Genomic DNA, 23,453 nt, shown 5'->3' on the forward strand with positions numbered 1-23,453 from the left:
TTTCTCAGAGGAAGACCCGGACTACGTGATCGGAAACGACGAATAAGGGTTGTGTCCGCGCCCAACTCTGCCTGTGGTGTTGGCCCTCCGCAAGATGCTTCTGCTAGCGTGTTACTCTGAGCCCGAGTTGGATCCCGCGTGGGTCACGCTTTGGTGTATTACCATAGCTATTTTATTACTAGTTATCATCTGTATCGAGTGCCCGCCTCCTCGGAGGTTTGTACGGTAATGTACCATCTGATGTAATAAATGTGTATCAGCCTCCTGGGACTGATTTGGATATCACATTTAAGTCTCCTCGGATGAGGGGACGCTTCACAGACGATCCTGACGAGGTCTACTATGGAGGCAGAACTCACAGCATTAGATACTGCTACAGTGGAAGCCGATTGGCTTCGTGAGCTCTTGATGGACTTACCCATTGTCGAGAAACCATTGCCGGTAATAATGATGAACTGTGACAATCAAACTGTGATTGTTAAGGTAGACAGTTCAAAGGACAATATGAAGTCTTGAAGATATATCAAGAGACGGTTAAAATCAGTCAGAAAAATGAGAAACTCCGGAGTTATCACTCCGTTCACCAAGGGGCTGTCACGCAATGTGATAGACAATGCATACAAGGAGATGGGTTTGAGACCTGTATAAGCTATTCCCTAGTGGTAACCCAACCTATATGATCGGAGATCCCGTGAATTAGGATCTGGGAAGAACAAACTAGAGGTTAGCATGAGAGTAACCTTTTATACTCACTTGAGAAGGATGCAATACTCTTGATTACTGCATGGCAGGTTGGCATTAGCCTTAATGTATTCTGTTGGCTTTAAATAGCAAAGACGTTATCCTGCAGAACGTTCTTGAAAAAATACACTTATGTGAGCCCGACTGTTGGACGGTCGCAGTCTGTGAGATTCGGGTGATCTCTATTAAGCTCATGAAGAGATGAGGGAGTATGACCTATATGCTCCAACCACGAAGTAGCCTACTGGAGGTCAAGTATCAATTTGACTGTAAGTGAAACTTATTTGCACAAAAACTTGCAATTCAAGGCTTAATCCAATGTTCAAGTTGTGAATGAGTGTAACTTGCTGTTCTAGATGGAAGTTCAACTTAACAGTCTCCATTGAAATACTGGTATATCAAACAACAGTGGGTTGAGGCAAAGTCATAATGAGACTTTGAGATCTGGTGGGGGATTGTTGGAATATTTGGGCCTAGCCCATGTAAATCCAAATAATTCCTATAAAATCTGAAAGGCCCATTAGTGTATAGGTGCATGGCAACAAGTTAGTCCCACCTTACTAGTGGAGGTGGAGGAAACCTAACTTAAATAGTTGGATGCTCTCCATGCTCTTGCAAGTGTGGGTGAGAGGAAGAAAGAAGAACACGCGCGTGCTCGCTCGCCTCACCTCGCCGGGCTCGGGCTTCGGGCGAAGGGCGCGCGCACGCGACGTGCGCGTGAATGGTCCGCCAAAATCCGGGTCCAACCCTTGCGGGCATGCGGCTTCTTTTTGCCGATCCGGTAAAGAGCCGATTGTTCTTCGGTCTCGGGCAAACTGTTACGGCTGTAAAGAGCCGATCGTTCCCCATGATCGGCTCTTTGGTCTCGGGCGAAAGAGCCGATTGTTTCCTATGAATCGGCTCTCCGGTCTCGGGCGAAGGCTGTAGAAAGCCGATTGTTCTCTGGCAGCTTCCTTTTGCCATTTTGAATATGTTACGGATTTCACGCGCGGATTTTTGGGACTCGTAACCGACTTGGTTTTTAGGACGTCAAAACCCTAGCGGTTCTCTTTATAAATACGCGCGGGTGCCGGCACAGAAGATACACAATAGAGAGAAAACCTACAACGCACAATACGTCTCAACCTGTCTGCTGCGCCGCCGCGTACGCTACTTCATCCCATTCGTCAGCGTGCACCGGCGATCGGAGAGCAGGTCTCCGGAACCTCATCCTCAGCGATCCTGCACCGGGAGAGGGCGAATAAGGTTTTTGGGAAGTGCTCTGCGCGACTGCTCAAACGCTTCCACATCGCCGTCCACTACGTACTCGTCACCACAGCTCGTCTACCTCCTCGTCAGTGGGGCGCGACTCGGCGTCGTCAAGCACGCGGAGGTGCTGATCGTCGCCGTCGTCTTTTTTGCCTGGTTATACCAGTCAGACAAGAAACGTACGGTTTTCTGTCTCTAACTATGTCTTTCGTACCTAGTTTGATCTGGTTAGGGTTGATCTTGCTGATGCAATATTTTATCTTAAATTATATTATGAGCATGTTTAGATCTATTCATTTTCTGTACGCAATTTTCATCATGATCATAATTTATCTTCGAATTAATTTAAAACTAAAACTCCTATTTTTTCCAACATAAATCCCACCGAGGCATGTCCGGCAGTCGGCCGCCGCCATGTCCGGCGTGCACTGCGCCAGCGAGTAAATCTTGGGATAAGTCTCGTCGAACCACACTTCCCCTGTACCGAAACGCCTGGCCGGGTCCGCCGCCGCGTACTCAGAGGTCGCGTTGACGAGCCGGCGAGAGGCGGCGTCGAACGCCGCCGCCGCCGACGCGCTGACGTTGTCGAAGTTCCAGGCGACCATCACCCCCCTGTTGTCGGTGGCGTTGGTGAGGAAGTCCCAGTCGGCGTAGCGGAGGACGCAGGGGTCGTCGTACACGGTAACGCCCCTGTTGAGCGCGCAGAGCTGCTGCGCGTCGTCGAACGCCTTGGCGACGCAGCTCGCGCAGGAGGAGGCGTTGGTGTCGCCGCGGCAGAGCGCGAGGGCGTAGACGTCGTCCGGCGCCGCGCCCGTGGCGCCGGTGGCGAAGAGCGCCGGGTAGGAGGACGCGTTGTTCCGACCTGCCATCGCAGCGGCGAGCGGCACGTGGAGGAAGACGAGAAGGACGGGCGCTGTGGCGAAGAGGACGTAGGGAAGTCTGCGATGGAAGCGCATGGGCATGGCTGTCGTCGTCACCGCCATGTTGTGGATTGCCGTGACCGCGACGGGAGAAGGAAGGGTACTTGTAGTACTAGGCAGTAGCGTGGCCAGACCGCTTCCAAGTTGACTGAATTTGGGAGCTTGTACGATGACGTAAGCACATGCATGCATATATAAGAGGAGAAAAAGAATTGATAGTTCGTGGCGTACACATAATCTATGGCTAGCGAAAGGAATACTTTTTTACGGGTTCATCTCCTAAATATAAAAACAAATTAAAGGATACAAACATCAAAGATATAATCTGTTAAATAAGAAAAAAATCACGGCCACATATTGGATACTTACGAATAGGAAGGCTCATCATCCATAAAAGTCACTTTGGAGCCCCTTCCACTACGAATCGATGCCACTTCAACAAACAACTATAAGAAACACATGTAATAGTATCTTACATATAACCAAAAATAAAGACATGAGAAAGTCACTTATGACAAAAAAACAATGTAGATTAATAAAAATTCAATAAAGATGCAGATGAGATTCCCGCTGCTTTAAGTTAAGAGCACATCCCTATAAAAAGGCGGAGGACGAAAAACAATGTTAAGATCATTCCTTGCTTGGCATCTATATTTTTAGATAAAAAAGAAAGAGAAAAACTTAGATGTTGCCAGCAGCAACAATGGCACTTCGAGCTAGCTAACAACAAAGTTATAGCACATCGGCGCCTGCATCAACCAGTGGATCAGGTGGGTGCAGAAAGAGGGGGGGGGGGGGGGGGGGGGGAGGGGACCGATGATGCCGGCAAGGATATTGCCGCCGCTCCACCATCTTTGTAGGATGCTGCCAGTTGTGTGGATTGAAGAATTCTAGCAATGACGCGTGACTGCGTTAGGAAACGAAGAAAGATTGGAAAAAATGGAGGAATGAGGTTATAGGTCGGGATAGGAGCAGGATGGCCGTGGGTTTGACTTGCAGCTGTGGTGGCGCCGCAACTGCAACTTTGCGAGGGTAGGCCTGCTAGTGGGGTGGGTTGAAATAGGTTTTATGGGGTGAATTTTGACATGGAGTGTGTTTGGATGGGTCAAAATGGGTTGTATTAGGTAATGGGGCGGCGCGGAGCGGGTTCTATATAAATGCGGGTTGGAGTGGGCTGGGGTGGGTTGAAATGGATACTTTGTAGACTATATATAAATGTAGGTCCTGCGTTGAGAGCCGGACTCCGAAATTAAAAACCATGTGTTCAAACCATAAAATTTTATCAAAATTGACTAAAATTTGTTGGAGATGACTCAGTATAATGGCAACTACTCTGTGCAAAGCAGTGTGGCTAGACCTACACGTGGACCCCATGTCAAGAGCCGGACCCTAAAAATAAAATCGCATGTTCACATTATAAAATTTTATCAAAACTGATTGAAATTTGTTAGAGATAACTTAGTATGACTGGTAGTTACTCTCTACAAAATAATGTGGCTAGAACTACACGTGGGCCCCACGTCAAGAGCTGAACCTTGGAAATAAAATCTGGCATTCACAATATAAATTTTTTAAATTGATTTAAATTTGTTGGAGATGACTTAGTATAAGTAGCAGCTACTCCGTGTGCAAAGTAGTGTGGCTAGATCAACACGTGGGCCTACGTTAAGAGCGGATACCCATGGATTTAAGCATCAAATGAGACGGAGCGAGGTGGGTTATTTACTTGAGTTTTTGGGTTAAGGTGGATTGCCATTAGATCTGTATAAGTATTAGCATGGGGCGGGTAAGGAGTAGGTTCAGCCCCGTTAGCAGGCCGATGCGAGGGACCCCGAAGGACGATGATCCGCTGGCGCATGCGGTGCGAAACGGCGGCGATCGAGAAACGTCCGATTTGATGCATGCAATTGCACACGCGGCCAGCAATGCTAGAGAGATAGCACGCAACGGCGCGATTGGCTATCAACACAGCACAGAAGCCACGCGGCAAACGAGGAAACGCCGAACGCTGGATGCTCTCCCTTTCTTCCAGCGATATTCGGTTAGTGGTTGCCAAGGCTAGGCAGCGTGTTTTCCACTCCCTGTGGGGGGGGGGGGGGGGGGCATGTTGCTGTACGGTGTTGATCTCTTTTAACTGTTCATGGGCCCACCTTAAGCTCAGACGGCTACGTCATGCACATTACGCATGTAGGTCGCACGTTAGTGGATACGGATCACGGACGACGTTTGGCAGAAGAGTTCAAGTGTTCATCGATCACGGACGTTTGGCAGAAGGGTACCAAGGCCAACGACCCCTTGCATCAACATGCATAAATGCTTCTCGGACCTGACCTGCGCCACGCTGTCTGTTAAACGCTGGTGTGCGCTCTGGTTTCCTGCAGTACCATATCGATCGTGGACTGGGACTCGCGTCAACAGTCAGGATTTCAGACTCATCTCGGCATGAGCTCCGTGATCGACGCTGCCGGTGACGCACCGGAGCTGCCATCATCCGGGCAGAAGGCTGGCCTGGAAGAGAGAGGAGGGATACGCACCGTGCTGCTGCTGAGCATGACGTTCACCCACGACATCATCGGCCTGCCTGCAGGTTTGCTCTGAACACACAGCAGCCCGATGTGGATGCACCTTCAGCGTCTGCTCGATGGGAGGATGGTCGCCTAGCGATGGGTCGACCAACCGGACCACATCTCCCCTGCTCCAGTGCTCCCACACCTGCACAAGCCGATCGAGTGTTACGACAAGAATTTTCAGCTAGCTGCAACAAGATTACTTCACCAGCTAGCTATCGTCTCCAACACTCACAAGATTCAAGGCTTGTTCGCTGTCATATAAGCCAGTGCTGCTTCTCCCAGTAACAATCTCTAGAACCAAGACGCCGAAGCTGAACGCGTCCGACTTGATCGAATACAGACTACGCATGGCGTATTCGGGTGCCATGTATCCACTGTGACAAGAGCATAACTTTATTACAGCCTGATCATCATTTCTAATATCAGCTGAAGGCACACTTACTATGTCCCAGCGATACGATGAGTGACAATTTTTTATTGGTCTCCACCAAAATTTTTCGCTAAGCCAAAGTCGTAGATGTTAGGTACGTAGTCAGAGTCCAGTAGAATGTTACTTGCTTTCAGATCCCGGTGAACTATCTTCAGTTGAGAATCTTCGTGGAGGTATTGTAAGCCTCTCGCGATGCCATGGATAATCTTGAGTCTCTTTCCCCAATCTAGCTCCTTATTCCTTTCAGACTCTATTTTCAAAAAAGAACTAACATTATATATATTGATTGTAGTCAAGCTTTGGCAGCATTTTTGCCCTAACAAATTAATATAACGGTATCAAAACTTTGAAAACTACTACTGGTAAAAGAGATTTACCAAAAAGAATGGTATCAAGGCTTCGATTGGGCACATACTCATATACAAGTATCTTCTCATGTTCTTGCAAGCAAACACCAACAAGCCTCACAAGGTTCTTGTGGTGAAGCTTAGCGACCAAAACAAGCTCACTTTTCAGCTCTCCGATTCCTTGTCTAGAACTCTGACACAGCCTTTTAACCGCAATTTCCTGACCATCTGGTAGGACTCCCCGTCCATGAAAATATACTTAACAATCGGAAAGTTATTGTAACAAACAAAGATACATGTGGAATAAAGATACAAACGGTTTGATGTGTGCACCTTATAAACCATACCAACCCTCCTTTACCGACAATTTTGCTTTCGGCAGAGTCATTTGTAGCAACTCGCAATGTTGACAGATCGAGAAGTAGCATATCAGCTCCTTGAATATCATCTGAACTGGCTGAGTCTGTTGGAAGACAAGTACGCAATGATGCAAAGTAAGACTATACGGCTTAAATTTTCAAGGGGTGAAATTCTGCTAAATCAGCCCATCTTGTTGTGCTGCAAGTCTCTGTCTACTGAATTCGTTATTTGACTTTCTTTCATTTCATAATTTGAAAAGGTTAAGTGGACTCACAAGGTCGAAAATATGGTGCTAGTGATCTTCTCCTCCTTTTCCAAAAGCATATCACGGTTATGGCCAGCAGTGCAGCAATTGTAGGCATCACAATAATTGATAGGACTTTACCTGTCTTGTTTCTTGCCTTGCCTTGCAAAATAAAGGCCGCAAATTTCGTACGAGACGAGTCTTTGTAAGAGCTTTAACTTAATGAAGTATGCATTTTTCCAATGAAAAGTGAATTTCTGATGCTTTAATAAAACATTTTGAATTTCAATTATCAGTACGTACCTTTTAAATATGTTTATTACAGATATGAAGTACTAAATTATGATATATTTACCTCCTATAGAAGTTATATATAATCAGTGGTACGGTACTGATGGGAAAATGGCTGTCGATTTGTTCTACTTATTACCTTGACTTGTAGTCGCCGGTAGCGCAAGTGCGGGCGCCGGCGACGCCGCCACGTACGTGGGGAGCTGCAGCAGCGGTTGGCCGGAGAAGAAAGGATACACCCCATACCGGAAAGATGCGCCAGGTGCCGAAAATCCCCCCACCGTTCCTCCCGCTGAAATACCTGGGCAGCTCACCGACAATTAGGCTAAGGCAGCTCCGGCAGTTGTCCACCCTGCCGTCCGGCGTGCACTGCGACAGCGCGTAGATCCTTGGGTGGCGTCTGCTCTCATCGCCATCGAAGCCCATCTCTTCGGTGGCGAATCTCCTGGACGAGTTCCCGGCGGCGGCGTAGTCGGCGGTGGCGTTGACCAGCAGGCGCACGGCGGCGTCGAACGCGGCCATCTTCGTCGGGTTGCCGATCGGGGACCCCACGACGCGGCGCGTGGTGACGAAGTTGTCCCGGTCCCGGAAGAACATCCGGTTGGAGTAGCGGAGCTGGCAGAGGCCGTCGAAGATGAGGACGTCCTTGGCGAGCGGGCACCGCCGCTGCGCGCCGAGGAAGGCGGCGGCGACGCAGCTCTCGCAGGTGGCGGCGGTGGAGTCGCCGCGGCAGGCGGCGAGGGCGCGGACGCGGTCCGGGACGGAGCCGGCGCTGTCGCTGGCGTAGAGGACCGGGCTGGAGGAGGCGTTCCTCGGGAGGGTGGTGGCGAGCCGGTTGATGTTGGGTTCGTAGGTGCTGCTCTCGGTGTAGGTGCCACTGTTGTCGGAGCCGCACAGAAGCCACGGCGGCGGTTCCTCTTGAGCAAGGGCGGGCAGCGGCGCATGGAGGGCGGCAAGGAGAAAGGCCGCGGCAACGCCGGCGAGACGGGGAGAAAAGCAGTGGGCTTTCCTGGGCCGCCGCGTGACCAAGGTGTGGTGTGTAAACGTTATGGTGTTAAAGGTGCTGTTCGGATCCAAGGGCAAATGGTAAAAGGGTAAATGGTAAAATTTTTGCTCCTGTCACATCAGATGTTTAGACGCTAATTAGAAGTATTAAATATAGTTTAATTAAAAAACTAATTACATAGATGAGGACTAAATGACGAGATGAATCTATTAAGCCTAATTAATCCATAATTAGCAAAATTACGGTAGCATTTGCCCTTTTGCACTTTGGGGTGTTTGGATCCAAAAGTGCAAAAAAAAGTGCAAAAGAGCAAAAATTTTGCACTTTCTCTTTCTCTTTCCATTGGATCCGAACAGGCCCTAAACAGCTAGATAAGATGTTTAGCGGCAAAGCTGCTATTATGATATTTTTAGCGGCAAAGCTGCTATTATGATATTTAGTGGATTATAGAAGGTGTTTAATGAGGTATAACCGATTTTAGCGGATTAAATATTATAATAATTATTCTTTCTAGTCATTATAGCCGGACTTAACGGCAGCTTTAGCCTCAAGAACAGTGCAGTTTCGTGGACGGAAGAATGGTTGGTTGATTTGACTGTGGTCCGTGGCCGGTCATCTGAAGTAACCTGAGTAAAAGGCATATTTGTGGAGTAGTTTGTGTAAAAGTTAGTTTTTTTTTCTGCATTTTAACATGGGGCTGCTTCTTCGAGCTTCAGTGTGTCCTGAAACGGTGGATGAATCCTTTTAAGCATCCATCTTTGTTTTTTAAAAGAAAAGAGTTAAATGCACCATTCTCGTATTCTCCGAAGGGTCCATAAAAAATTAATGGCTCGGATTTGAGTGAACATTAGTGCTCCGCCTCCTTGTTATCGTCAGCCGCCTCCGCCAAGGTCGCGCGCCTCACCACCCTCGCCCTCTTCTCCCCGACCCCGAAGCCCATCAACCCGAGAGCCCGCGCCCCGCTGCCCATCTCCATCTCCATGGACCCGGCCCTCGTCGACCCGGCCCACCTCCAGGCCCTCATGCTCGCCTGCGCCCACTCCTGCGCGCTGCGCCTCTCGCCGGCTGCGCCGGCCTCCCCCGTCGAGCCGGTCGACCTCGGCAAGCTGCGGACGGCGATCGCGCACAGCTTCATCGTCGTGTCCGTCTTCTGCGGCGCCAGGTACTTGACGGACGCCGGGGAAGGGGAGGGGGAGGAACAGAGGTTCTTGGGACTGGGCTTGGACCTCGGGCTAGGGCGGCAGGGGGAGCAGCGGCTTGTCGGATTCGGGCGCGCCGTTTCCGACCTCGGGCTCACTGCCTCGGTCCATGACGTCGTGGTAATCTTCGATCTCCTGCAGTGAATAGGCAATGGGGACGCTCCCTGATTCCGTGCGCAGAAACTTGTGAAGCTCCTCCTTTTCTATTCAGTTCTTGATAGGCATTAGCATATTCTTACACTTGCAAAGATTCTGATAATTGGAATTCATGAAGACATTTCTGGATTCTCATTAGTTTCTGATGGATGATCGAACTGGTACCTTGGAACGGGTAGCAGATTTCATCTATTAATCCAACTAAGAATACAAGGCTGCAGTTCCTTAGCAAGTATAGTAGAAATCTCTCACGCTCAACTGCATTGCAAATAGAAAGAAACATTGGTTCTGTCGCAATGTTATATTACGAGAGAGATTTTAACTACAATTCAGGTTACACCTTTGACTAGAGAATGAAGTAAAGAAGAATAAACTTTTTGCATTGATGGGGAACACCGGAATAGCATGTACATCTTACAATGCTGATGCACTTCGTTCTGTGCTCATATGTTAATAGTCAGTTATATTTTACAAATGAACCAACTGTGTGTGCTCTTCTTGTGCATTTGTGATGAAAATTTCTTTTGTGGCATTCAGTGCAACTTGGCAAGTGTGTTTGAAAGTTTGAATGGATTGCAATGGAATGCTAAGCATCAAAGTGTGTAATGTTTGTGTTCGAGTACGGTCCGTCAACCTAGCTTTTATATCTCCTATTTCTATTCCTGGAAAGGGAAGAAAAACTTATAGCCCTGTCGCATGTGTTCATATGACTATCTTCAGTGACTTTCAGGTACATCCATCACTACAGAGGAGAGGAATTGGCCAAAAAATAGTGGACAAAATTACAAGGTAACTTACTTGAATTTATTGTAAAAATTGTTATATATATGATCATACAAGTAGAATATGCAAACTAGCAGCACCAGACAATCAGTGCATCATGTTCCTATTACAGTTGCTATTAGCAGCACAGTTGGCCGTTAGCCTACAGATGCAGAGAGATTTTCTACCCATATTATGTGTTCAACCAATAATAAATGGATCTCCGAATCAACTAATCATAAGATAACATGCAAACATGTTTGATGTGAAATACTTCATTGATCAGTAAAAATACTTGTAACCTGTAATAAATTGATTTCTGGCCCAAAGTTAGAGCTTCATCTAATTGTCTTTTGCTGGAAAAATATCTGCAGCGTACTTCATAGCAGAGGTATATATGACATTTCCGCATTATGTACAGAAAAGGAGAGGTATGGCATTCATCTAAATTGGTAGATGTCGCATGAATTTCATTGTTATTTGCATCTTTAATGGCATATCATTATCAGTAAATGTGAAGATGTGGATCTCTTAATCTTCACCGTTGCACGATGATGTTTATTCATTTTGGTGCCTCTTGCAGGTCGTTTTTTGAAGCTTGTGGTTTTGGTGATGATATGATGGGTTCAACAACAATGTTGTATACCAGAAACGTGCAAATGCTGTATAATAAAAACACGCACAAATAGAGTACATACAGAGAATCGCCAATTTGCAATGATTGGTCGACACGATGGCTTGTCTGTTGGTGTTTACTCTTGCTGTTTGAAAGCACTACTACCAGCAAAATGGGTATCTTGAGATGTCAGTGATCTCAGTTTGCCCACCTATTGGAGATTTGGAGGGAGTAACCACAAGATGAGTTTGGAGAAGCCATTGTATATCATATTAATATGTGTGCAAGATAGGCATTTTTCAGTGTTCAGCTCAACATCTGTTTAAAACTTCAAATTACCACTGGCTGTAAAACATACTGTAATTCGAGAGATACATGTGTATAAACTGAATGTTTCTACTGATTCAAATATTTACCAGTTCAACAAATTTTTAGGACATTTTTACATCTGTTCGCAAATATAATTGAACAAATAGTATATGAAACGAAGGGAACTTTAAGCTTTTATATGTTCCTGGTGTGTGTAAAGTGGGTGTTAAGATGAGGTGCTACTCTACAAAATTTCTGAGATTTGATTCAAATTTATTTTTCTATTATTAACGGTTTGGAACAGGATTCAGGGATCCCAATCAAATAAGCCCTTGCTGGCACTGCAATTTCTCCAAGATTAATTAGTGTGCTGCTTCTACCAATAATGGTAGAAGGATGAACCAATAAGATTGCTTAATCAAGCTAGATGTAATGCACATTTCTAAGTGTATATACAAGATTTAAGGGAGGTTAATACTTATACAGATCAGTTATTCTAACAAACCTTATGATGCAATAAATTCCAATTGGACCCCTAAATTTCCCACAATTACAGCTTACCCATCTTCAGTGGTTCTTTTGCTTTACTGTATTTCCCTTCGTATCTCCAATCCACAAATCTGTGTTTGCATGTATGGATCAACATAATGCATCATACAGCTGCTTGGACCACCTGCTCATTTGGAGTTCCGAACACTGTCCGTAGAAACCTTCCAATGACTGACAGGAATTCTTCAGGTCTTTCCTCCTGGGGCAAGTGCCCACAACTCTTGATCACCTCAAAGCTTGCTCCAGGTATAGAATGTGCTACACGCTCCGCATTCCAAGTAGGAACAATGCGGTCAGTATCGCCGGTCACCACTAGCACTGGAATGATAAGACAAATACAATTTTCAGGATTCAGGATCAAGTTGTTTATGAATCTCATATTACATTATCCCAATGCCTTATCGAAATTTTTTCCAAAACGTTTCCTTCAGAAAGATATACTACCAAATATTTTAGTTGAGTAGTAGACCTAGTTTCTCGTAATTGTGTACCCTCAAAGAAAATTAATTGAATAACCTGGGCATGAGATCTCAGAAAGCCTCTTTGAAACTGGTACTCTAGTCGCTGATGCAGAATCTGTTATCATGGATATGGTGTGCTCCAGAAGAGCAGTCTCCCAACCCCTGGATTTTAGAGGCTGAAAAGGCCAGCAGAGCTTGTACATATTACATCATGATTAAATATATGATAACTGAGAGTTTTCTAAATTGTGGCGTAGAATCTAACCTTTGTGTACCCTTGTATGACATGATCAGTTACTTTGCTTGCGTCATACCATGCATTTCGGACGCCTAGTATTCCAAATTTATCCATGACCCATCTTACCTAGGACACCAAAGTCCAATCAGGAAGAATGGGGCAAAGTTTTGGATGCATAAATTATTACATTCACATATCAACATAACACACCTCAGTTTGAGTAAACATCTTCTCTTGTGCACATTTAGGATTATGTCAGTTTGCGCAAACAAAAGCAAGCCAACACTATAGTTGCGTAAGTGTAAACAAATTGAATTCTGAATTCTGACAATTTGAACCGGTAAATCTAATAAAAATAACCTAGCAAAGGTACTTTTCATTACCTAAATATTAGCAATTAGCTCTATATATAAACAAATCCTTACCAGCATCACACCCAAGGATGATCGAAGAAAAGCAACAAGAGCTTTAACATATAAAGCTTGAACTACGCCTCTTATTGCCATTATCATCTTGGAAACAAGCCCTGCAATGTGCTTGCATAGCGCGAGAAATCCTTCCCGAATCCTAGCAAAGAGATTGAGAGATGAATTTGCATCATTGGGAACACTCTGCTTTTGCCCTCCCGGTTCCCCTGTTTCCCTATCTTTCACTCCCTTCCTCGGCGCAAATATCGCTGGTGCAACTAGCACAAGAGCAGCGACCCGTTCCGGCGCCTCAAAGTATGCATCCACTGCTACAAGGCAGCCAGCTGAGTGCCTGGAGAGCAAGATCATGGCATTTGTCAATTTCATCACAGAAAGCAATACACAGACACAAGTTTAAGAAGGATGCAAAACGTAGTGTGCTAGTACCCGACAAGGACAGCCTTCTCAGCGCCGAGGTAGTCAATGAATGCCAATGTGGCCATGACAGAGAAGGCCATGGAGTACGGATTGAGAGGCTTGCTGTCATCACCAGACCAGTTGGCCCGGGACGTCAGCCCAAACGCTGGCCGGTCGAATGCAAGGACCTTGGCACCGGCAATGCGCGCCAGTGGCCGCATGACACTGCTCCAGGAGAACACCGACGCGCCGAAGCCGTGCAGCAGAAGTATGGGAAGGCTGATCCGGCTCTGGCTAGCTGCTGAGACAGTGGCATCCGAGGATTGGTCGCTGGGTGAGTCCTCATCCTCATGGCTGCACACCTTGTGGTGGAGCCTGACGCCGTTAATCTCGTAGAAGCTGCTGTCCGGGTCGGCGAGGGCCTCCGGGTCGAGGAGCTCGTCCTGGTCGATGCCGGCCACGCTCCGGCGACGGCTCCGGCGGGGCGGCATCTGGGCGCCGTCTGGAACGGATCCTGCATAGGGGTTTAATACTGCAGTGTCAAGCTGGGGTTCTTGCTAGGGGAAAGTCCAATCTTTTCGTGGATGAATTCGCAACTCACATGGTGGGAGGAAAAGAAATGCAAATTTGAGAAAGTTTGCCCGAGGAAACGCCCATTTAAGCACCTTTATCCAAAGATTGAAAATAAAATCAGAAATAAAGAGAAAAGGTACCCGGGAACTCGGCGGAGGCGGAGGCTTGGGGAGGACCGGCCCGCCGGCGCGCGCGAAGCTGCTGCGTCCAGGCGGGCGCTGCGCCGCGGAGGTGGGCGGCGGCGGGTGGGGGCCGGTGGGAAAGTAGCAGCTGCATCAGATTGATCCGGCCGGCGGCGGGAAGACGAAAGCCCGCTGTCCGCGAGCACAGGTGCTGGGATTTTCTCGGTCCCACACTGCAGTCACACACACACACACACACACATCCACTTGTCCGAAAACTAGCCGTTCGTTGTTAGCGCATTATCTCAAAGAAATTATGATGTTTGGATGACGACAATAATCGGGTTGCTGTCGCAGAATTTGACTTGCGGGAGCAGCCTGCTAATAGCGACAATGTTTCTGCTGTTGCTAGTTGCTGATATGCTGAGATGTGAGATGGCAACATTCGTGTATAGTGGAAAATTAAAGGAAATGCTTCACAAATAATACATTCGCATAAAACTAATCAAGGACGTATTTGCCTCTGAACTGCACCACCTGAAATTCAACCATGGACGAGTGAAAAAAAAAGGATTTAACCACGAAGAAACTGCACCTGACTGAGTGAATTACTTCATTAAGACAGAACTAGTCATTTAACATTAAGATTTACAAAACACACAGTCAGAGACCACATGTACTCATATAAATCTAGGAGGCACCACTAGGCCAATTACAAAAGAAAATAAAAAATTACGGAAAATTAAAATAGATTACATGTATAACCCAAAATGCTTGCTACTTCTCTAACATCAGCAATCATCCCTAGAGGTCCAGGGTTAGCTAAGTTACCACAATGGCATTGGGTACTGATACATGAGATTGTGAGATAGGCAGCCAACAACTGTACCAAATGCCACTCCCAGGGCATCATCAGGATGTTTTATTCAGTCCCAAAATGCACAGCTCATTACTTGTCAATCGATAGGGGCATGCCCATCAATATTCTTTAATGACTGAAGATCTTGGACTCACTGAATCACTGACCGCATCAAAGTCAATCTTCCTGCAAATGCTTGGGCTGAGTTTTAACACTTTATGAGATGGTCTCAAAGGTGCATCTGGGCATGTGGATGCAATGCCATTAAGTTGAGGCTTTGAATCAGGTGTCTTGCAGCTTTCAAATAGGCTTGAATCTATCAGGGTCTTCTCAGATTCTTCCTGCCGATCAAGAGGAACATCTGAAATAAACAGATCAATGATCATCTTCTGAATCACTTGGAGATATTCATCCTCCTCTTCAGAATCACTCCAATCAAAACTTAACCTTTTAACCGGAAAGTCACCTGAATCAAAATTTAGCTTCCGGCGGGAAGTAACTTCTGCACCTCTAATCACTTGCTTCTTTGGTGCCCATGCCACCACATCTGGTCCTGGAGCAAAAGGATCAAAGATGCTTTCACGTGGTGTCTCACAGCCCAATGAAAGACTGTCATCTGGAGCCTCACTTGAGATAGACAATTCAAGTGCATCTCGCCTAGGAGTGATGGCCTCAGCAATATTATCAAGATCACAAGTTGTACCAAGGGATTCTTTGTTTTCCTTATTTTCCAAAAGAATTAGCAGAAAAGGTTTCTCGCTCTGGCTCTTTTCCACCTTTTCTATGACTGTTGAAACACAGCTCACAACTTGTGAGGTTTCAACCTCACTTATATCCACTGCATGATCTTCTGGTAGAGGTGATATGGACTCAAACCCCATGATAGGGAAAACAATATTATTTCAGTAACAATGTTGACACAACAGTGAAGTTTAAACTGTGCTCCTCAGTCAAACCCCGCTGATATTATTTCAGTAACAATGTTGACACACCAGTGGAGTACCAGAACCTGCAAGAAAACAGATAGTACAAAACTTAACACCATAGACAATTCAGGGTACCAAAAGATGCAGAACCTAAGAAAAATATATGAGCGTTTACATATACTACTAGATATTATGCTAAAAGATACGTGTTTCTTAATCAGCAATAAACATAACTCTATGAAAACTGAACCTCGCAAACAAGAAGCTCATTAAGCCTGTATTTTCTTAATCAAGGTATAACGCTGTTAAGTAGGTACATATGCCATAAGCATTAAAAGCTCCTTGCGAAAACTTAAATAAAAATGTTACATCCTTTGGGATAACTGAAATTCCCTTCCACACATTTAAAACACTTTAGATGAGGGACGACCCCTCAAGCCTCAATAAGAAGGGAAACAAACTATTCACCCATCACCGGGTTGAACTACAGATATACAGTTGCACATAGATATACACTTTTAAGAACTAATACCGACTACAAGTATACAAAACAGCTTATAGTGCATAATAAAATGCTCAATCAGCATCTGGATATCCAAAAGAAAACCTCCATGTGCTAAGGCATGAACATGACCGCTAACACCTGTTCTACAGACATGGTGCATCACACATAAACACGAAACGAAATCACGTGGCGTTCAGGTTAGATGATGAGATAAAATTCATTTCGAGCAGAAGCAAAATCCATTGGTCTAAACTCCGAATTCTCCAAACTAGGAACATGCATTCTCCATATATGCAGCTCTGCTTCAGGTAAATTGCAGATTCAGCTAGACCCCCAAAAATCGTAACTGCAAATGCTATGGCACAGCGGAGCCCACATGAGGCATTGGATTCTAGCTAAACCTCCTTTCTCTCCCAAAAAAAAAACGGAAAACAAACTCCAACTAGGACTCCGCCCGCGGCGGTGGATCAAACAAATCTGCGGAAAAGTGGGCGGAAGGGAGAGCCCCTCCATCCATCAAACCCAGGAAGAAAGCGCGGGCCCCTTCATCAGGAAGAAAGGCTTGGATTCGCGGGCAACGGTAGACCCAAAAACCAAAACCCCGCCCTAGTAACCTAGGGTTTACTTACCAGCGAAGGGAACGAGGAGTCGATCGAACGCCTGGACGGATCCCGGCTACGCCAGCGTGGTGGCGCCGTAGCTGCGGCGGCGGCGAGGGAGGATGCGGTGAGCACGGACCGGGAGACGGATGGGATCTAGGGCTGGGCGCGAGTTGTTTTCCGCGCCGGCGCGAACGAACGGGGGGGAGAGACGAGAAGCCAAAAACAAGTCGGGGTTGGGTTGTGTACGATGGAAGGAATGAGGTGGCACGCGGGGGTTCAATTCGGGATGCATATCCGTGGACTGTGGCACGCGGTTGGGCTGGGCCGGCTCTCGCCCGCCGCGCGGCGGGAAAGGAAACAAACTTTCTTGGACCTGGGCTCCTTTCGCAGTCCTGGGGCCAGGGCCCATCCTCTCGAATGGCAAGAAGGAAAAAAAAAAGCCGAAATCTCTGGAGAAAGAAACAAAAGCCTGACGCCATCACACTGGCCCCAGCCCCACCTCGGCGACCTCACGTGACCGGACCCACCTGGCAGGCACACTGACCGCCACCGAGTCCCCGACCGATCCAAGCCGCGACCAGGACGGCAGGGGATAGAGCGAGCGAGCGGCCTCTCGGAGTCTCCCCTTCCACCGTCCCGTGTTCCTCGCCCCACCTCCCTCCCCAAATCCCTCGCCACGATGGCCCGCCTCCTCCTCCCCCTCCCCTTCGCCGCCGCCGCGGCCGCCTCCTCCTCGCTCCACCTCGCGGCCTCCCGCCTCCGCCTCCCTGCGGTCTCCGGTACGCAGCCGTCGCCGGCTCTCTGGCGCTCTTTTCCCCCGAGTGAGGAGGCTGCCCCGTCCCCCGTGTGACGTCACTTGGTTTTTTGCGGTTCCTGTCGTTTCAGTGGCGCGGCGCGAGGGCCTGTTCGGGGGAAGGGTGGTGGGAGGAGCGGTGAGGGCGCCCGCGAGGCTGGCGAGGCGCGGGCTGTGCGCCGGCGCGGAGCCCGGCGGCTCGGCCGGCACGGCGGTCAGCCAGGAGGAGGCCGTGGAGTGGGTCAAGAAGGATCGGAGGCGCCTGCTCCACGTCGTCTACCGCGTCGGCGACCTCGACAAGACGATCAAGTAGGACACACCCCGGCGCTTGTCGCCGATGGCTTTGGGTCGCTGCTGTTTGCTCCAGTGTAATTGGGAATGGGATTATCGTTTTGCCTGCAGGTTCTACACGGAGTGCCTGGGCATGAAGCTGCTGCGGAAGAGGGACATCCCAGAGGAGAGGTACACCAATGCCTTTCTGGGGTACGGGCCTGAGGATTCGCATTTTGTTGTGGAGCTCACTTACAGTAAGCTTCTTCTACCAAGATACCTTCACCATATCTCTGTCGTTCAGATAATGTGCACCGTCTACTACGATCAACATATCGAACCTCTCTGGTATCTTTTCTGGCAGATTATGGTGTGGAGAGCTATGACATCGGGACTGGTTTCGGCCATTTCGGGATTGCTGTTGACGATGTAAGCTTATATAAACATCCAGCTCTGTGGTGATGCAGTGTAATGATGTTATTTTTCTTCAGCCAGCCATGTTGCATAGACAACTATCAAGATTTCATTTATGGATTCCTTTGATAGGGTGTGACCCCAAGTTCATATTTGCCACAAGCTTTACTGCTTTAGCACCAAATGCAAACCTGTATTTATGTTGCCTTTGAAAAAAATTAAACTTTATTTGGTTAAGTAATCATCATATGGCACTCAAACCCATCTAGGTATAATCAAAGAGTTCTCACTTCTCTGAATATTATTTATGTAACCATTTTCCTGACACATACTTTGGCACCTATAACATAGGTTCGCGTCGGGTGCTTATACATCCCATACAGTTTATTTTAGGGACCATCAGATTTGGCAGACTCACTCCCAATCTCAGTACTTAATCTCTATCGAATGAATTCATAAAGATAAAATGGTACAAGAATGCAATGCTTTAACAGATAAAAGGGTCTTTGGCACTTTGCTTGGCTGTTGGCAGTTTGGTCAAAAATTAAAGTAAGAAGCTTATAATATAGATAAGCATAGAAGGTGTTTATTTCATTATTTTTTCTATAGCAGATGTGCAGATGTTTATAAAGCATAAGTTTGTATTTATAAATATAAAATGTTCTTTGCGATCCATAAGGCATGAAACTTCCTACCATGGCACTCATATTTTTTCACTTGAACTAGTCATGATGTATAATCAGGTTATTGGAAAGAACTCAAATATATACATTGGCAATATTTTTGGTTATTTATTTTACCTTTTGACTCTTGATTATGAACTAGTTTGGCACCTTGAGTTTCAATGCTTGAAAATTGCAGGTTGCAAAAACTGTGGACCTTATTAAAGCAAAAGGAGGAACAGTAACAAGGGAGCCAGGCCCTGTCAAAGGTGGGAAATCAGTAATTGCCTTTATTGAGGATCCTGATGGTTACAAATTTGAGCTTATAGAAAGAGGTCCCACTCCTGAGCCTTTGTGCCAGGTAATGCTTCGAGTGGGAGACCTTGATCGTGCTATCAATTTCTATGAGAAGGTAACTTGACGTGAACTGGAACTGATATCCTTTTCTAATTTTCAAACGAGTGATTAATTCAGTTTGTAATATTTATGAAGGCATTTGGCATGGAACTTCTTCGCAAGCGAGACAATCCTGAGTACAAGGTTGGTATCTTCTGAACCACCCTATGAACGAACCTCATTACATTTTGTTTTGTCCCTTTCTTTTCTGCACTATGTTTAGTCTTGCGTTCTAAGCATGTTTGTGATGAAATTAGATTACAAATCTTTATTGTAATACTAATGTTAGCAACGATTGCAAGCTTGGTACTTGGTGGGTGTTTTTGTTTTCTACTTCATTCTTCTGGTATAAGCAGTTCTTTCGTAGTTTAATTATTCCTATTTTTCAAAGACATGGCACATTTTATGGTGCATGTGCAAATGCTGGTCTATCTGAAGCTTTAAATAGCAGCCACTGTCAAGGTTGCTGACACTGTTTTTACCTCAATTTTTGCATTCAGTATATAACTAAAATTCTTAAACATGGAAGGGGTAATAAACATCCTTGGTACAATTGATGTCCAAATTGTAAACAAGAAGTTCAGCTTGCATTAGAGGGAAAATTGTGAAGCTACATAATGCCTTGGGTGGCATTTGTAGTTTGGAGACTTGGGACTGGATGGAGCGGATGTGTTGTTTTGTTGAGTCTTTTTACTTACTATTTGTTTGGACACCAGAAATAACTGCTAGTCTTCCAAAGTTATTGGGGCCTTTTAATAGAAATAATCCAAACCCATCAAAACCACTCAGTCTAACGTAACCTGCCTGCTAATTCCTCTCCTCCCCAACCTGTTGGAAACCAGCCTAATCCACCTATGCTGTTTCACTTGTAGCTTTGACCAAAAAACCAGCCCAGTCTTTGTAAACCCAGCAGTGTTCTGTCCTTGTATGAGTGCAGCCTAATTGCAACGAGATGTATCACAGTGATTATGTCAAGTAGCTTCCATCTCTGTTTCAAAATACTTTGAAATCAAAATTTTCATACTCGTCATTGAGTTGGTCATTTACTATGGCATACGTATGAGATCATCGTTGTTTAATATGTGACACCTATTTGCTCATGTAATTCATCATACTGTAAAAAATAACTGTTGTTTATTTACTTTAGTATACAATTGCAATGATGGGATATGGTCCAGAAGATAAAAATGCTGTATTGGAGTTGACCTACAACTATGGTGTCAAGGAATATGATAAGGGAAATGCTTATGCACAGGTACGTTTTCTTTCATTGTTTGGGTGTTGTCCAATTGGCCTTTTTCCTCTTGCTGCACTAATGGAGTTTCGTTATTTCCTTACAGATTGCTATTAGTACTGATGATGTCTACAAGACTGCAGAAGTAATTCGAATAAATGGTGGACAAATTACTCGTGAACCTGGTCCATTACCTGGCATTAACACCAAAATAACTGCATGCGCAGATCCAGATGGATGGAAGACGGTATGTGCCTTTTCCTCTTGTTTTTAGTGGCAAACTACCTTTTTACCCTTTCTTTGTGGGAGGGAATGCTGAAATTTGTTTGTTACAAAATGCTATTTATTCTTAGGTGGCATATGTGCTAACTTTCCAGCTGATTCCTTATGATGCAGTTTAAAGTGTCTTTTGTCCACACTTTCAGTAATAAAAACAGGATAAACAAAACTGATTGACTACCTATTCTTTTTTTTTCATTTGATGATGTGCATATTAAGTAATATCGTATAAGGAAGAAAAGCGCAAAGTTACTTACAGTCAAGTGGAATTAGCATAGCTTTGACCAAGTTACCTTGTTAGGTTTGCTCTAAACTGAGCTTCAAAATTCAACCCACCCAGAAACATAGTGTTCCCTGAATCTTTCATGCGTAGTGTTCACCTTTAGTGTTGATTTTCTTGATCATTGGTTTATGCTCACTACGAATAATTCGTTACTATGGCAAAGCAACTAACGAACCTATGATTCTATGAAGCATGTTAGTGTACAAGTGTGTTGCATGGAATGGTAAAAATGAACTTGATATTCAAGTATTTAAAGCTTGTTTTGCTTTGGTTAATTATTCAAACGTGTGCAAGGCTTTATAAATAGTGTTTCCACGTTATTGATTGAATCTAATTAGATTTACAGTTATGCGATATGGTGTATTTTTAAGTGCTGATTTCTCGGACTGAGTTTGTTTATTTGATAATAGAAAAAAAATTGCTGTTACTTAGTCAATTTGATCATATAACCAAACTACATACTGAATGTATATCTGTTAGAAGGAAAATATAGACATATTAAGTACTGGAAATACTTAATTTGTGTTCCACTTTTCCTTGATGACATTCTAGCCAATGATAACATTGCTTTACATATTGCAGGTGTTTGTTGATAACATAGATTTTCTCAAGGAGTTGGAAGAATGAGCTTTGCTGAAGGTCTCAACTCTCAACTTGGTACAGCAGAGGGGTTTTCCCTGTGAATTCCGAGCATGACCACAAAATCTTTGTAATAGCCACCACCTCGAACTGAGGTTTGTAGATAGGTCGTCCAATCTACGGCGTCACAATTGATAGTTGATAGATTCACCGTCCGGAGCGATGTAGGTGCGCAACCCGTTTTTGTCAGTAAAATCATATGTACAATTTTTCCACAGAAGACTATTGTCATTAACAGTTCATTCTCAAGGACGTGCATCGTTTTCTTGTTTGACTTTTGGTTATCCCTAATGAGGGTTTCATGTACTGGGCTTGGTTTTGGGATGCAGAAGTTTCAATGAAATGATTCATGTAGACCAAAAAAAATTCTTGTTTCAGGGCGGGCCTGTGGGCCTGTGAACGCAACAAGAAGCAGACCTTGTTTGGTGGAGCAAGCCCAACTGAAGCGCATCACTGTTTCTTTTTCTCGTCCTGTTTTTTGGTCAAGTGTTGCTGTAAAAGAAGAGAGCCCAACTGGTGTCTGCTTGGTATTTTTTTCGTTATTCGAGTCTAGCAAACTCAAATTAGATGGTTTATATCTGAATTTGGTAGATTTCCCGTGTTGAGTTCTTTATACAAGTTATAGCAAACTGGCGGTTCCTACTTAAAAATCCATTAATTATAAAAAAGAGTGAGCATTATAAATATGTAGATAACGATGAGATGAACTGATGATTATGCCATGGCTCATGGCTATTTAGAACCGATCGAATCATTTAGCTCAAATTATCAGCCTTTCCTACTTCCTCCCACTGGAGACAATGATGGTCCGTCAACCTGTTTCAAGAAAAGGGGAAGAGCAAACTCTGAGACTAAGACCTACCCTTGGAAAAGAGATAAAATCACCGCAAATATAGCCTTCTCTCAATCATGGAAAGGAAGAGACAAACATTTTAAGGTTACTTTATCTGTTCCAAAATCTAGATCGTTTTAATTTTTCTAAATTTATAAATTTTACTGTGTATCTAGACTTATGTTATATCCAGATACATAGTAAATATAATAAATCTAAAAATTCTAAAACGATAGAGCAATAATAGAGCGTAAGTAAGGGCATTAATAGAACGCCCACACGTTCGCTCATAAAAGCCTCCTCATTCATGGCCAGGCGCCAGTGATGCGTCTGCTGCTGAAGGCGTGAAGAGGGGTCGGCCGGGCCCAGTGACAGCGAGAGCTCCATTCCCGGGGGGAGTTCCCCGGTTGCCATCACCCGCACTGCTCTGCTCCCCACCCCCGACCGCGTCGCCATCCGCCCAGCCACCCTTGCCGGGTGTCCGACCCACACGCTTTCTTTCCGCCCTGACCCGAAGACCACTGACGATGGGCCCAAGTACAACCAGTCCCACCCGTCATACGGTCGAAGCAGGGCGGGCATGGCGTCAAGCGGGTGCCGGTGCGCCCGCGCGGCGCATTATTTCCCGGCGGTGGGCCCCGCGGAGTTAGGGACGGGAGTGGGGGGTGTCCCCCCACCCGCAGCCACACTCCACTTCACCGTGGGCCCCTTCGCGCGCATGGCCCATCGCTCGCTCGCCCCGCCACGGCGGCAGGTGACCCGTGCGCCCACGCTGACACGGCGGGCCCGCGTC

The 23,453-nt window shown here is 45.8% G+C and overlaps 4 protein-coding genes and 1 pseudogene across 6 annotated transcripts; 2 read left to right on the forward strand and 3 right to left on the reverse strand.

Moving 5' to 3' along the window:
- Nucleotides 1-5,034: 5,034 nt before the first annotated feature.
- LOC112884543 lies at nt 5,035-8,773 on the reverse strand (annotated as a pseudogene).
- A 75-nt stretch (nt 8,774-8,848) lies between these two features.
- Nucleotides 8,849-11,327, forward strand: LOC112884544 (acetyltransferase NSI). The gene is made up of 5 exons (XM_025949947.1): nt 8,849-8,872; nt 9,009-9,476; nt 10,243-10,301; nt 10,649-10,705; nt 10,858-11,327. The coding sequence occupies exons 1-5, from the start codon at nt 8,849-8,851 to the stop codon at nt 10,961-10,963; spliced, it is 714 nt and encodes a 237-aa protein (XP_025805732.1). The 3' UTR covers nt 10,964-11,327.
- A 208-nt stretch (nt 11,328-11,535) lies between these two features.
- Nucleotides 11,536-14,195, reverse strand: LOC112884474 (2-hydroxy-6-oxononadienedioate/2-hydroxy-6-oxononatrienedioate hydrolase). 2 transcript variants are annotated; one of them, XM_025949866.1, is made up of 7 exons: nt 13,985-14,195; nt 13,302-13,785; nt 12,873-13,206; nt 12,658-12,675; nt 12,475-12,573; nt 12,265-12,385; nt 11,536-12,066 (listed from the first exon to the last, which is right to left on the reverse strand). In XM_025949866.1, exons 1-7 carry the CDS (start codon nt 14,118-14,120, stop codon nt 11,852-11,854), a joined length of 1,407 nt encoding a protein of 468 aa, XP_025805651.1. In that variant the 5' UTR covers nt 14,121-14,195; the 3' UTR covers nt 11,536-11,851. The 2 variants fall into 2 exon arrangements, with proteins under 2 accessions (XP_025805651.1, XP_025805652.1); XM_025949867.1 differs by lacking the exon at nt 12,658-12,675 and having other exon boundaries at nt 13,985-14,192.
- A 371-nt stretch (nt 14,196-14,566) lies between these two features.
- Nucleotides 14,567-17,099, reverse strand: LOC112884475. 2 transcript variants are annotated; one of them, XM_025949870.1, is made up of 3 exons: nt 16,886-17,099; nt 15,292-15,834; nt 14,567-15,186 (listed from the first exon to the last, which is right to left on the reverse strand). In XM_025949870.1, the coding sequence occupies exons 2-3, from the start codon at nt 15,704-15,706 to the stop codon at nt 14,945-14,947; spliced, it is 657 nt and encodes a 218-aa protein (XP_025805655.1). In that variant the 5' UTR covers nt 15,707-15,834; nt 16,886-17,099; the 3' UTR covers nt 14,567-14,944. The 2 variants fall into 2 exon arrangements, with proteins under 2 accessions (XP_025805655.1, XP_025805654.1); XM_025949869.1 differs by having other exon boundaries at nt 14,567-15,834.
- A 346-nt stretch (nt 17,100-17,445) lies between these two features.
- Nucleotides 17,446-22,102, forward strand: LOC112884162 (probable lactoylglutathione lyase, chloroplastic). Its single transcript, XM_025949515.1, has 9 exons — nt 17,446-17,637; nt 17,744-17,960; nt 18,054-18,178; nt 18,286-18,350; nt 19,197-19,409; nt 19,490-19,537; nt 20,541-20,648; nt 20,734-20,874; nt 21,772-22,102. Exons 1-9 carry the CDS (start codon nt 17,538-17,540, stop codon nt 21,814-21,816), a joined length of 1,062 nt encoding a protein of 353 aa, XP_025805300.1. The 5' UTR covers nt 17,446-17,537; the 3' UTR covers nt 21,817-22,102.
- Nucleotides 22,103-23,453: the final 1,351 nt, after the last annotated feature.

Source organism: Panicum hallii, chromosome 3 (assembly GCF_002211085.1).
Source record: "Panicum hallii strain FIL2 chromosome 3, PHallii_v3.1, whole genome shotgun sequence".
NCBI classification, from domain to species: domain Eukaryota; kingdom Viridiplantae; phylum Streptophyta; class Magnoliopsida; order Poales; family Poaceae; genus Panicum; species Panicum hallii.